The following is a 13,873-nucleotide window of genomic DNA, read 5'->3' as shown; positions in this document are numbered from 1 at the left end:
ATCACATTTTCCTGCTAATGCATATTCAGACTGAATCCATCAGTCTCAAATTCTCAGGTGACATGACCAGACTTACATGAGTAACCATGATATTCTCGGGATTGTTTTCTGGAGCCTCTAAGTTCTCTGTGGCCACATTTCCATTCAGCACCTCTTCTTTGCTTTCTAGGTCATTAGTAGTTGTTTTTCCCTCTTGCACAGAGTGTGAGAGAATAGCTGCTATGGACAATTCCACTTGGAAATGCAAAAAGTTATTCCATGTGTATTTAAAAAATAAGTCCTGAGTAAAATGAGAAACAAACAAAATTCATTCTAAATACACTTTCCCATTTTCAACAAGCAAATGATAATTAGAACACTGCCCAAGTAATTGTTTCATCAGCAATTACACTAAAAAGAATTTAGGATCCACTTATATCTGAATGTGCTCGGTGTTCTCTGCTCTGATGCGTAATTAGCTCTGAACTGAGCACAATGCAAACACCTTCACAGACAGCTAGGGCTCTCATAACACAGGAACACTGAAAATAATGTTATCTATTCTGTGAGTGAAAAATATTAACAAAATTATAAGTATAAAAATAATTTTCTGACTGTCCTGCTTATAATGGCAGTCAGCCCTCGGTATTACGAGGCCTGTCTCCACAACGTCCCCGACCTTTCTCCATACCCAGACTATTTGGCATACACACTACTCAACTCTTGTAACAATCAATTTGAAGCATGGTTCAACATACTAAGCAACCGTAATTGTATTACAAAAGCTCCTTCTTTCGGCAGATTAGGGAAATAATGCGACTGGCACACATGAAACAAACTACCTTGCACTAAACAGATGAAAGGAAAAGTAAAAACGCTCTCGGTTTGAAGTCGTTCCCCCCCCCACCATCTGCAGTGTCCAACTCTATTACTCACAAGTAATAAATTCATGGTACTGAGTCTGCATAGTTCCTGATTAATACTGGGAGTGTTTGTGTGAAGCAGAGCAGCTATTAGACGAGATCCGTGAAGACGAGCGTTCCCCAGTGGCTCTTCCAAGACACCAATTGTAGTTAGGATTGCTGTTTTCTGTCAGAGAAACAGATATTGAGAACCCCAACAAAGATCAACATTTCCTTTAGTGTATATGCACAACAATTTGCCTAAATATAGCTACTTCTTTTTCTTACGTAAATATTCTCTGCAGGTAAACCTAAATTATCTTCCCACACAGAGGACAGTGTCCCACGACTACGATTAGGTTTGTACTTCCAGAAGTGAAGAGTGAGATCAAAATATCCACTATCAGTCTCTTTCTCTCCCTAGCCACCCTTACATAAACCATCGGTCACATCTCTGTGCTCAGTTTTCCTCAAGTACAACGCACTGGCTTTCAATTCCTACTGTCTAGTTCCTAAGCACCTGAATTATGAACCTTAAGTGTGAATTTTTCTTCAAAAGATATAAGGTAGAGTTTGCTTGTCTCAGCTTTCAAAAATACCCAGGAATCCCAGAGATGCCCAGGAATGAGTAAGAGGAAACCCTGAAATCCAAGTCAGCAGCGATTTGTTCCTGAGAAAGGTGAGATGCCTTACCTTGGGAGGGCTGAGCAGCAGCTGGTGGAAATCTTTTAGCCTTGGTTCAATACCATGTAAGATGCTGCTATTGACAGTGTAAGACCTTTCAAATCCCTGAGTGTATGAGTCCATCAGTCCTTCCACCCTGTAAAAAGCAAAAAGCACAACAGTCAAGATTTGACAAGATCTTAAAATGGCCTCTAGCCACGCTGTCCATCTTGGTTATTTTCTCTTGAAAAACAACTATGAAGAATAATAACAGACAGCTACTGAAGGTATTTACGTAACTATATTATTATATTATTTGCAGGATGATATTCACATAACCAAAGCTGTGAATGAGATGAGTGGGAAGACAGAGAACAAGCTGTCTGCAGAGCTGACAAAGACAAATTACTGAAGTGCTTCCTGGTTTTAAAACTTTGCAAATATTTGAGGAGTAAAATGCATCAGCAAGTGGTTATATCTATAAACATTTATTAAAAACTATAAAAAAACTTTCCACAAGTGTTCCAAAAGATGTACCTAAGTATCCTATCTAACGAAATGCTAGAGGAGACACGTAGCTATGCTCGTAGTCAGACCTCCGCACTGGTAACCAGTACCTCATAACAACTATTAACGGCCCCTTCCAACAGCAAAGTCTCATACTGGAATAAAACAAATGCTTTCATTTCAGCAAGGCAAGCGTGTTCTAGATAGGAACACTTAAGTCTCTAACTCATAAATCTTCAGAGATCCCGAGCACAAGACACAGTAGAATCAGTATCTCAACTTTTCAGTTTTAACTGTACATGACTCTCTGAGTAACAAGTCATTTGCCCAGTGCCATCTTCTGTCTGCTTCTCTCTTCAATAACTCTTCCTAATCTTCCATTATCTTTGTCACTGTTCATTATTTTCTTCTTTTTTAAAAAGTGAGACTTCCAGTGTCTCTCTTCCTCCCCAGAACCCTCTTTTGCCACCTCTCCTCTATCTCCATAAAAAGACATAAAAATATGATATAGTTTTAAGAAACAAAATTAAAGCTATATAGCCATATATACGCTATCACACAGCTTAAGCAATGCTGTACCATTGTCCCCCACTCTGCGCATATTCTGCTGTAAGATCTCTGATGTAACAGACACAACTCTGCTACACGCGTGCAAGAGAACTGGAAGAGCCCATAAAATTGCCAAGGTGCCCTTTTTTGGCTGTCATGAAGTACAGGCACTGCATCAAACAAACAAACAAACCAACAAAAACCACCAGCTTTTCTTGTACTCATTTCTACATAACATTTCACGTTAGGTCAAAAAAATCCCCCCCCAACCCCCATTCTTTTTTCTTAATTAAAACCAGACCGGAGTTCCTAAAACTGTTCTTGCTAGGGAAGGAAGTGTGCTGACTTACCCAGAGCGCCTTGTTTCCAGCAACGTTAGAAGAACTTGTGTTCCATTCACTATGCAATTTTCAGTCTGTTCTCCATCGAACATGTTCTTCAGGAGTTGCTCCACACATTCCTGCCTGTTGACCAACCCACACACATTAGGAGAATTAGAATCAGAAATGTTTGGCAGCTGCTTTAGTCACCAGAAAAACAAAACAAAACAAACAAACAAAAACCTTCTGTTTTTTCCAAAAGAAAAGGTTTCTTTTTTTTGGGGGGGGAGAAAAAGTAGAGACATTCCACTTTGCAAAGACAAGAATGCTTCTCCATTAGGTTCTGAAGTTGCTTACTCATCACTAGGTAAGACCAAGTTACCACACCCAGCCTCCCAAATAAAGCTGGTTCTCCTGTATCAACAAGGTAAACCTCTTAATTATACACTGGAAGACAATCAAAGTGTTAACGTGGTCAATTTAATTCATTAAAGACAATATGAAGCTACGAGCTCGTAGTCTAAAACTATCCATCAGAATGCTGGAAGAAAGAAAACAAACGTTGGGAGCTGACCCTCATCATTTGCCACTGGCACAGCAAGATCCAGGAAAGAGAGGCCAACAAAAGCAAATTGTAAATAAATGCACATTTTTAATAGTCTTAGCTATTACCCACTTGAAATATTTTCATCCATTCACAATCTCTTTGAGCCCTTAAATCAAGGTAAGATCCCTTCCAAATCCTGTCAGATTTGGGGCCAGGTGGAAGGATCACCAAGTGAAGTCTTGAAGACTCCTGAAGTCAAAATGAATCATGACATTCCTTTCTAGCCTCAAAAATGACTTTGAAACTCAAAAACAACCTTAGAATTGAAAAGCAATCAGCACAAATGTAACAGAACACTTCCATCTGCTATCTGCTACGTTAAATGAATAAAAGATAAGAGGAACACGAGGTTTCGGCCCTGTGACTCCTCTGTAGTTAGTGACGAGAGCGGTGCCTACTTCCACCTCTGTACTGAGATTCTCTCCCCATCTATTTCTGCAGATGTTAATGCAATTTCTCCAAAATCCAGCACTTGGCAAGTGCCCTTCTGGAGTTGCTAAATCCCATATCCAGCTAAAAACAGTACTACTCAAGTTTGCAGTCTAATTTTTACTATTGCCTAACATTTGAAAAAATCTCATTTACATTTGTACTCATAAAATGAGATTAAAGTGTAAAAATACATGAATAAGGTATGAGATAAAACCATTTTAATAAATAGCATCTAAATACATTCTTTCAGCACAAGCTCAAGTGACACAGTAAGGAAAGAGTAACCGTGTACTGTGATTAAGCGAATTCACTTCTGTTGCCTGCAGTTAATGTATGAAACAAGCTGCTGCAGGCAGTGTAGAAAATAGTTACTGACAATCTAGATTTGGTGTTTATTCCGTAACCCTAATCATGGCTCCTTCTTGCAGCAATAACTGATCGTTAATTCCTGATTCCTAGATAAAAAAATGTTATCCAAAGGTCAAAAAAGGTTACCAGCAATGCCTGGAAAAACTACCAGAGAAAAGAAAAGAAACGAGCTACGTGTCAGAAATGAGATGTGTGACAGCTGTGAGCCACCAGCAGAAACGTCAGCGGTGCAGAAAGTCACTTTTGTTCCGAGTATTGTTTCTTCTGAATAGTGAAGTGGTGTAACGATTTTAGAAACGCTCTTTGAAAGTGCAAAAGCATTTTTATGTGCCTCATGGAAGTTACAGGTAGTGCTTGACAACATGCAAAACATGGCACAAAGAAAACCACAGCAGAGAGGGCAGCTGGGAGGGAGAGGGAAGGAAGACGAAGCAGCAGCTGAAGACCACTGCCATGAAGTATGAGCCAAACCTCAAACTGCAGCTTTGTAAAGGTCTTTGTGCAACCTGGGAGCTTTGCTTAAATTCTACCACAGAGGCTCCCACGATAGGCCATGGGGCAGCAATCTTCTGCCCTGAGCACAGCAGGGCTCCGCATCCCTCTGCTGAACTAGTGAGAGTCGAAAACTACCGAGCGCTCCGGGCTGCCCCCCCGACGCCACTGTGAGCCCTGACACCCGCTAAAGGTGCCGGGCTTTCCAGGTGAAGCAGCCAAGCTGGAGGCTCATCGAACACTGAAATGGCTCAAAATGGATCCAGCTTTGATGAGATGCTGAAGGCTCCCAGGATCAGGGATGCAATCTATGCTGAAAATCCAACATTGTGCTTATTCGATAAAAAAACCACGGCAGGCCATTGGACACAAGGCCAGATCTGCTGTATTTCTGCAGGCGCAGTCAAGGAAATGAAGCCTTTCAGAGCTTTTCCTCAGAGGCGCAGGCTTATACGTCAAGTATACTTCAAGGACCCAGCACGTATCTCCACAGAACGTGGCTTTCAGTGTTTGTGTGCAGCACAACTCCCATCCTGTTTTCACCTGTATGCTCCAGCTCCTTTCCCAACAGATGCCCCTGCTGTTCATTTAACATTATTTGGGAAATAACTCCTCACAAAAATACTCTTTGAAAGTTCATCATCAGTATATTCCCTCAGTAGTATTACAGACGTGAGCCTGAACCACTTCGGATGGAAAAAATTCCTCAAAGTTTCACGGAAAGTTGCCTGGATATACAACTGCAGGTACTGAAAAGCGCTGAGCACCGCTAGCTGGGACTACAGGCACTGCTGTATCCTTTCTTCGAGATGGGATCCTTTCTTCTTTTTCTTCTATCCTTTCTTCTATCCGATGAAACTTAAAAAACCTGAGACGGTACAAACGCTTGGTTTGCAGGCTGTACACTCGTACCGCTGTACTCCTAGATTAAGTCTTTAAAACAACCTGCACTCACCAACAGTTCCCAAATGGTGGCATTCAGTAGGTTCCACTCCCCACAGTTACAGGCGATACCTTTACTTAATTTATACAAGATGATGTACAAGCACGACAAACAGCTTGCAAACCAAATCAGCTTTTCTGCTTTTTCCAGCCAAACTACCAGGCCTAGTAAGAGATGCCATCTCTATTTACACATCTTGTCTGCAAACCAGACGTTAGAAAATGATAAAAACCAATTCTGTATCTGCATTGTGACATGCCATCTCTAATTAAAGCAGCGCACGATGTTTCTGAGACCTGATGACAGCTCATGAAGGTCAAAGGTGTCGGGGCTTTGAGGAAAAAGGACTAGCTGGCAACACCTCTAGTGTACTGAGGTATCCACTGGGACGGCATACAGAGATCTGACTTTCCAGCCTAGCCCTAACATCACAAATACATGGATGGGAGGCCTAGGGAGGAGATTAAAGTGTGCAGGGTTCTTTCTTTCAGGGTTCAACCAAATTTGGAGAATAAAAATGGATTAATGATTCTGCCTAAGTAAAAGCCAAGCAGACAACATTGGTGAGAAGAATCAAGAAGCATCTTGGCAGCACCTTATCTATGCAGAAGTGCATACAACCCAAGGTCCACATAAGTTAAGAAATCTTCAGCTAATACTTGGCAGATTTGTCCTTGTGGGTTTTCCCTCAACTACTGCTGTCACAGTTCACCTTTCTCCGAATTCACCGTGAGACCTGAATGCACTCCCTAGCATTGTCTTGCCTTGAACTAGACTGTGAGCTTTGCGAATCATTAACCCCGACCTCCCGCCTTCATGCAGAGCTACAAAAAACAAATCTCAGCAGAGGTGGTTGAGGGACACCACAACTTAGAGGCAACATTAAATGCTTGGGATAATTGTCAAGAGTTAAGCCCTGGTGTAAGACTATGTCCTGCATGGTTTGTGTCTCCACGGAGCTGCCAAGAAGTGACAATATTTGTAGCAACTAGTTTAGCAACAATCCCCTGACAAGTACTTACGATTCCAGTGCTGTGAGAAGTGGATCAGGCTCAGGTATATCCTGGAGTTGATTGCTCTGGTCTCTGCTCAGTCTTATGATATCACACAGGGTCTGGGAAGCATTTGATTGCCTCTGTGAACAATGACAAAGAGAACACTTCAGTGCTAACTCCTCAGCTTGGCTCATTCTGGCTGTCAGAGAAACTTTAACATCGCTGGGAATGCAAGAAACTAAATAAATCAGAACTTTTCAGTACCAGTGCTACCATGCTCTAGATTATTTATCTGTTAAGTATGTTTATGTGGATTATTAGAAGCACTAACAGGTTCTAAAATCAAAGAGAGGGTTTTCCTGAACTTAAAGATTCCAGAAAGTGAGAATTGCTTTTAAACTCTCTGACCAAGTGTTGTTAACTTGCAAGTTTCAAATTCAAGTATTTCATTCTTACTTCTCGTTACTCAGGAGGCTTCTTTTGCACGTGGAAAAATAAATGACTTGATAAAACCCTTTACAATTTAATTACTATGTATTAAAAGGCTTTAAAGTAGTGTCTTGGTAAATTAATAGTCTCATTCCGGCTATCAATCAAAGACTGTCTCTAGCTGCTGTATGTATGACATCTTATGCTGTAATTTAGCATTCATCCGTCAGACAGTGCTGCTGAAGACGTACCGATCAGCATGTTACTTCCCATCCATCCTCTCAGAGGGGACAATTTTTGCTGCAGTATGTGGAGGGGATCATACTGTTAGTGCTGACTGCTGGCACTCACAGGCAGCTGCTAACAGCTGCCCCATCCCCATCTAACACAAAGCTGCAGCCAGAGACCAACGTGCTCCTTCTGCTCCTTCTGCTCAGCATCGGGGGTGGCAGTCAGCACCCAGCTGGCAGCATAGCAAACCAAAATCCAGAACGAGAACTGCTGGCTTGGATGTTTTGTGGAAATTATTGAAAGAAAAAACAAACAAACAAAAACAACAACGACAAAGCACTCGTAATTTAATACTCACCATGCCTTTCTCATGAGCTCAGAGAATTGCATCTTGTATACTTTAACTGAACGCTTACTTACTGTTTAAAAAGACCTGAAGGCTACAGTGAAGCAGGTAATTTAGAAAGTTTTTCAACAGTCTGTTTCAAATAGCTTGTTCCTACTTAAAATCAGGTAAGTGGTGACTAAGTACTGAGACGAACTGATGTAACACCAGGATGAACTAAGAAACACGTCGTAAAATTAAAGTCAAAACCAGATCAAAAATACAAGAAATCATTTCAGTATTGGACTCTGCAATGAAGGGACGGGGTGTCCACCCATGAAGATCATCCCTCATTATCTCCTTCTATAAGGCACCTGGGCATCATTCAAGGAAACAGAGAGGTCCTTCTGAATCTCACAGGACCCACCAACCACAAACACAAAACTTAAGTCTTGTCATACTTACATCCTCATCCTGGCTTGAATGGATCAGTTCCACGAGTCTCTGAATAATTTTTGCTTCATTAAGCCACTAGAGGGAAAGGAAGAAAAAAGAAAATCCTTGTTTGAGATCACAGAATTCAAAACAAGAGGATCTCCAGGAAGCTTTGCATAGCACTGGCTGTGTGATAAGGGAGAGCCCCTTCCTTTTATTTTAGAATCAAAGATACGATACAGGCAATGCTCCATCTCCCCAAGGCACAGATACGGACGTATTTTAATTTGTATCAGCATATATACCCTGACCAGGGAACTAAAAACCTAAATACCTTTGGAAACCATGCAACAGATCGGCCATAAATGCTGTCTCACCTGAAGCAGCATTAGCGTAACTACCACCACGTTTTTCTCCTGCCATGTCCCATCCTTACAGTCAGGCTGCTGCTTACCCTAAACCACTGCTCAGGCTTTGCCATGACCCAGCAGTGCGGCCACTGGACCTCACCTCCTTGCCCTATTCCACGCTTCAGACTGCTTCCTTTTCTTCGGGCAAGCTTTATCTCCCTTCCCTGACCACACGTAAACTAAGCACGCCATCTGCAAACAATGCATTCAGCTTCTCTCCTTCCAGCCTCACCTACGAGCTCAACTTCACCCTCCAACCCAACCACCTTTACCCACGTTGCTGTGGTCTTCGTTCCAGGCAAATGGCTAGACCTGTAACATCAGCCAAAGTGATCAGTCACATCAGCCAAACCAGTGCATTCTCAGCGGCTTCTGAAATGACTGACCAAACCTTAACTAAAAGGAAAGTTACTCTGGAGGTTTCTGCAATGATACAATCTTCCATCACCCTTCAGATGAGTCATGGAGAAAATGAAGTCTCCTGCCTTCCACTGCTTTGTAAGACAGCTCTGTGCATCTCTTCTCCCCTCAAACGCTAATTTTTGGTATCTATTCACATGACCTCAACCATGTCAAATCCTTATGTTGATTCTTTACCGGTTTTGTTCTAGCAGCCTTCCTACAGATCCCACCCTGTCCTCTCCAATGCCATGTTGAGTATGACGTGTGCCTGATTTAGAACAAAAATCCAAGATCACTATTTTTAGTGACTTTTCCCATGAATAATACTGCTGGTTTCCTACTAAGCCTGAAATGTTTCACTTTGTCTCCTTTCCGGAGTCCCAGAAATCTTCCCAGCACACAGCTGTGAATCCAAGTATTTCGTTCAGACCGTATTTTCAGAACTGCTTTCTGTAATTTCTTCTTCCTGACACCCAGTTTACCCCACAGTTCAAAAAAATGGGTTCCTAAGACAAATTTCCTCACCACTCTCCCTAAAAACCCCTCTCTGAAGATGCTTCCACTGGTTCCTAGTATCCCAGCACCAAAATTAAACTCCTGACCCTTCTCGAGCCCATCGCAGCAGAGCTGACCCCTGTATGTTTCAAAGCATGTCTTGCCACCTCCGTTGCACTAACAAAGCACCTGTCCATTCCCCATGTGTTCACCTGGCCGACGAGCATCTTTTCTCATCTCCATGCGCTTGGACACGACGACCGAAATCCTTCCCTCAAGTCCTAAGCCCCAGCCTTCTGCTAATTTACCAAAACTTCATCAAGATGAATGAAAATCTCCTAATTTCTATCTTCAAAAACAACCCCCCTGCGGGAATCAATCCGTTCTGCCTGCTGGCAGCCTCTGTAACAATAAAATTACCCACCCCTGCGGGATGTTTACGTGCTGCGTTCTTCATCATCACTTACACACCCCACGGTTACGCAGCACCACGACTACCAGCCCGGATTTTGACCGCCATCTCCGGGTATCCCCACGGGATAAACGAATTGCACAACTTTGATAACAAAGCCTTATATTCATTTTTACCTGCAAGTTTCCTTTGTTCACACAAGGAAGTCCACAGGCATGGCACAGTGGGTGTTTCTGCCTGGTTCTTATCCCATGCAGAGCCGACCTGCCAGTCCCCGTCGGCAGAGAACCGTTACCTACCGGTTCCACCTCCCCTTACGGCCAGAAGAAAGCCCAGAGGAAAGCGACTTACTAGCAATCCCTCATTCGATATTTTTCTCTCCCCTGCACAGCACAGTAAGTCAAATCCCAGCCCTTCACTGTAGTTCAACTCTGTTTTGTATTCTGTGGTTTCAGCTTCATCACCACCCCCCAGGCCCCAGGCCGGGTGCACCTCCGGCCCTCATTAACATGGAGGTCGCGTTAAGCAAGGACAGGCGGGTTTGCTCTTTTTGCCCGGACTGTTGGGGCTCTGGGGGAGGCAGACGGCCAGAGAGGGGTACCGAGGAGAGGGAAGCATGACCACTCATCTGAACGGAGGAGTCACTGCTGCTGAGCGACACAAAATGAAATCCAAAAGCAAAAGAAACTGAAATACTCTGTTAAGATCAGAAGAGCAATACCAAATTTTGGTGAATTAACAGGCACCCGGAATGTCTGGAAGAGACCAACTTCTCTGCCTTGAGGCTGTGGTCGAAGAGATGGGCTTTGACATGACAGGAGGAGGAATACTCTTCAGGTCACTCCTCAAGCACTGGCAGGACTCTGCTGCCCGGACGGCAGTACGGCACTGCTGCCCTCAGCACCTCCCCTGGGACAAGACCCACACTCGAAACGAGTTTCCTGACTCCATGCAGCCCAGCAGCGTGTTGGCTCTCAGCGATAAACGACGCAGCTGTAAGGAGCGGATGGACAGAAACTGGTGTTTATGTGTGACAGGAACGGTTCTACAGGAAAATGAAGACAAACGCCGTTGGCTTCTGGTGGCTGCTTCCTGAGGAGGAGCTGCCCCTGCCCACCTGATGCCGGGGGGGCACCTGCAGAGCGCCCAGGCACAACCGAAACAAGTGGGGCACCGCCAACGGGCCCGGACGAACCGCAGGTAGCGAGGGGCTGCCACGGAAGGGGCCTGAGACCACAGGGACTCCAAGATCAGTGCAACCACAGTGAGACACGCAAGACGGCCTCAACCGCCAGCGGGGGCAGCCACATCTGGTGCAGGGGAGGCCTCGGCCCACCGGAGCCCCTGAGGGCCTGGAGCTTCTCCTTGGTGGAAATAATGGTCCTCGCCGGTGGCAACGCTCTCATTGAGGCACTGTGCGGCCAAGTGACCGAGTTATGAGGAGGGGAGTTGAGAAGACGATGTAATAGCAGCGTGGATGAACAGAATTTAAACAGCTTTTTTGAAGTGTGGGAACACCCAGGGTTTCCTGGACCTTCCTTGTGCATGGAAGAAGGGATAGCTGGAGACTGTGCAGAAATTAGAGGATGGAGACTCCCAAACCACAAGATGCTGGAAGCTGGCAACATGAGAAAAGTTCTTTCATCACCGTGACATGTGTGCTTACAGAACAGGCGTAACGGCGCCGTTTATCAGGTGGGAGGAACACGTTTCCTCCAGGGACCCGTCAGAGCCGCCTGAGCCTGAGAGGCGCTAACGGAGGAGGAAGCAGTGGATGAGCACGGCCGGAGGCTGCCTTCTGTAGGGCTCAACCCCGCACCAGCCAGGTTTGCTGCTCTGCCACCAACTCTCGGACGTCCCAGCGTGAGGTGGGACCGCCAGGGCCCAGCCAGCCCTTGGACAGGCACAGCTCCTCCTGCCGGCACCGCTGCCAAGGGACGGCCCTGGGCTACCGAGAGGGATGGCCCCGACCTGCTGAGTGAAGCTCTGGGGAAGCCCCCGTGCTGCCCATCACATCCTCTGCCGGTTGCAGTACTGGCTGAGTTCTGGCTTTCCTCCTGGCTTGGGCAGCCTCTAAGAGCTGCTGCTGACCGCTTCAGCCCCGCTCCGCCGTGGGAGCGCTCTCCGTGTGTGCGTGAGCCCGGGCAGGAGTTCCCTCTCACCCATGCGGACCTCCCGTGCCTGCCTCACATTCTGCCCCTCGGGATGGACCACGGTGCTGGCGTTCTCTCTAACTCTTGCCCTTCTCTGCGATGACTGCCCTCCCACAGAACCTGCTACGAGGCTCAGCAGCTGGGCAGGCCGAGGAGGAGGCGTTACCAGTAAAAAGAAGAATCCAAACTAGGGACCAATACTACAAAATGCTTTCATTAAAGACTTGAAAATGGAAAAAAAAAACCAAACAACAAAAAAAAAAAACACCCTTGGCAAGTTCGTGAACAATACCAATTTGGGGAGCAGCGGTGGATATGCAGGAGGGAGGAGTGTCATTCAGAGGAACCCAACCATCAGGGAGAAACAGCCTGGAAGGAACCTTAGGAGGTTCAGAAAAGGCCAAGTGCAAAGTCCTGCACTGGGGATGGGATAACCCCGGCAGCAGCATGGGGTGTGAGGCCCTTGGCCAGGAACAGCTTGCAGAAAGGGCCAAGAAGGGCCCAGGGGACCCTTTACAGCAGGAGTCGGGCTTTGCATCCCTTCAGAAAAGAGAGCCAGCCACATCCAGGGATGGCTCCCCTCCACTCAGCTCTGGTGAGATCCATCAACATCCTGGGGCCAGGCTGGGCTCACCAGACCACGCAGACATTGACACAGTCCAGCAGCTTCCATCGAGGCTGCTGAGATGCTCAGGACTGAGGTGCAGGAGGTAGGAGGAGAGGCTGAGAGTGGAATTTTCTTAGACCAGGGAGAAGAGGAGACCTTACTGCCATCTGTGACTGCCTAACAGGGTGGGGAGAGGCGATGGAGCTGGGCTCCTCTGGGAGTGCCACAATGGGACAAGAGGCCCAGGCTGCCCAAGGCAAATTCCAACTAGTTATTGGGAAACAAAACCTCTACTTGAGGGTGGTCGAACACTGGATGAGGGCCCAGACAGGCCTCCCCTCTTGGAGATACAGAAACCAATCTGGATAAGGCCCTGAGCAATCTGCAGTGGTGGGACCTGCTCTGAGGTGGCAAATGGACCTTCACAGGGGTCTTCCGACCTGCACTGTGCTATGAACGGATTTCGCAGGGCTTGCAGGTCAATGCTTCAAAGAGTCTGTTATATTAGGACATAGCAAAACTCCTTCTTCTAAACCTGCTGAAAATATACCTAATAACAGTGTGACTTTGGCTTGGGTATTCCTCATCAGCCACAGAAAAAAAGTTCCTGCTTTATTATTGAAGGCGGTAGTCAAACAAGGGACTCTGCAGCAGCCAACAGCCTAAGCTGTCTGACTCTTCTGAGGATCCAAACATCAGCAGCCACTCAACCCAAGTATTCACGTTAAACTTCCCTCAGCTGAGGACTGATCTCGCAGGACAACCTTTGTTAGAACGGAGAGGTATCTGCATTAGTCGGATCCAGCCCTGGGAGCCACTGTTTCTTTATGATATAGATGGCATAAAGAGTAAGCTTTTTTTTATCCTTGTGTTTTGTTACCTGCAAAAGCAATAAAGAAAAGCAGGACAACGTGCAGGTTTTGTGCTATGATCATCACCCACATTAGGCTCTGATGAAAAGGCTGCACAATACTCCAGGTACAGGAGGTGGGAACTGGACCATCGGATCGACCAAAGCAGCACAGAGCTAGCAAGGGGTTTCTGTGGAGTCAGACAGCCTGGGAAGCCGCGGGGCCTCGTCGCTCTTCACCAGTACGCGGGGAGAAGAAACTGATCCATCCAGGACAAGCAGACTTCTCGTCAGAACCCCACCGATCACATCCTCCCAGTTACTAAGGAAACCTTATCAGCTGTGTGGACTGGGGTAACCGAATCT

General features: G+C 45.7%; 1 protein-coding gene across 2 annotated transcripts in view; it reads right to left on the bottom strand.

Annotated features, from left to right (window-relative positions):
- The window catches only part of PPP6R2 (protein phosphatase 6 regulatory subunit 2), a 68,150-nt gene that overhangs the window by 31,614 nt on the left and 22,663 nt on the right, over positions 1-13,873 (bottom strand). For both annotated transcript variants that reach the window (XM_035315054.1, XM_035315055.1), the window contains exons 5-10: positions 8,209-8,274; positions 6,786-6,898; positions 2,951-3,064; positions 1,575-1,701; positions 916-1,068; positions 77-280 (exon numbers count right to left, since the gene is read on the bottom strand). In XM_035315054.1, coding sequence (XP_035170945.1) covers positions 77-280; positions 916-1,068; positions 1,575-1,701; positions 2,951-3,064; positions 6,786-6,898; positions 8,209-8,274 — 777 coding nt within the window. The remainder of the gene's footprint in view (positions 1-76; positions 281-915; positions 1,069-1,574; positions 1,702-2,950; positions 3,065-6,785; positions 6,899-8,208; positions 8,275-13,873) is intronic.

The sequence above is a fragment of the Oxyura jamaicensis genome, chromosome 1 (assembly GCF_011077185.1).
Source record: "Oxyura jamaicensis isolate SHBP4307 breed ruddy duck chromosome 1, BPBGC_Ojam_1.0, whole genome shotgun sequence".
NCBI lineage: Eukaryota > Metazoa > Chordata > Aves > Anseriformes > Anatidae > Oxyura > Oxyura jamaicensis.
Note: the sequence above shows the minus strand (reverse complement) of the source record. Positions and strands in the feature narration are given on the sequence as shown.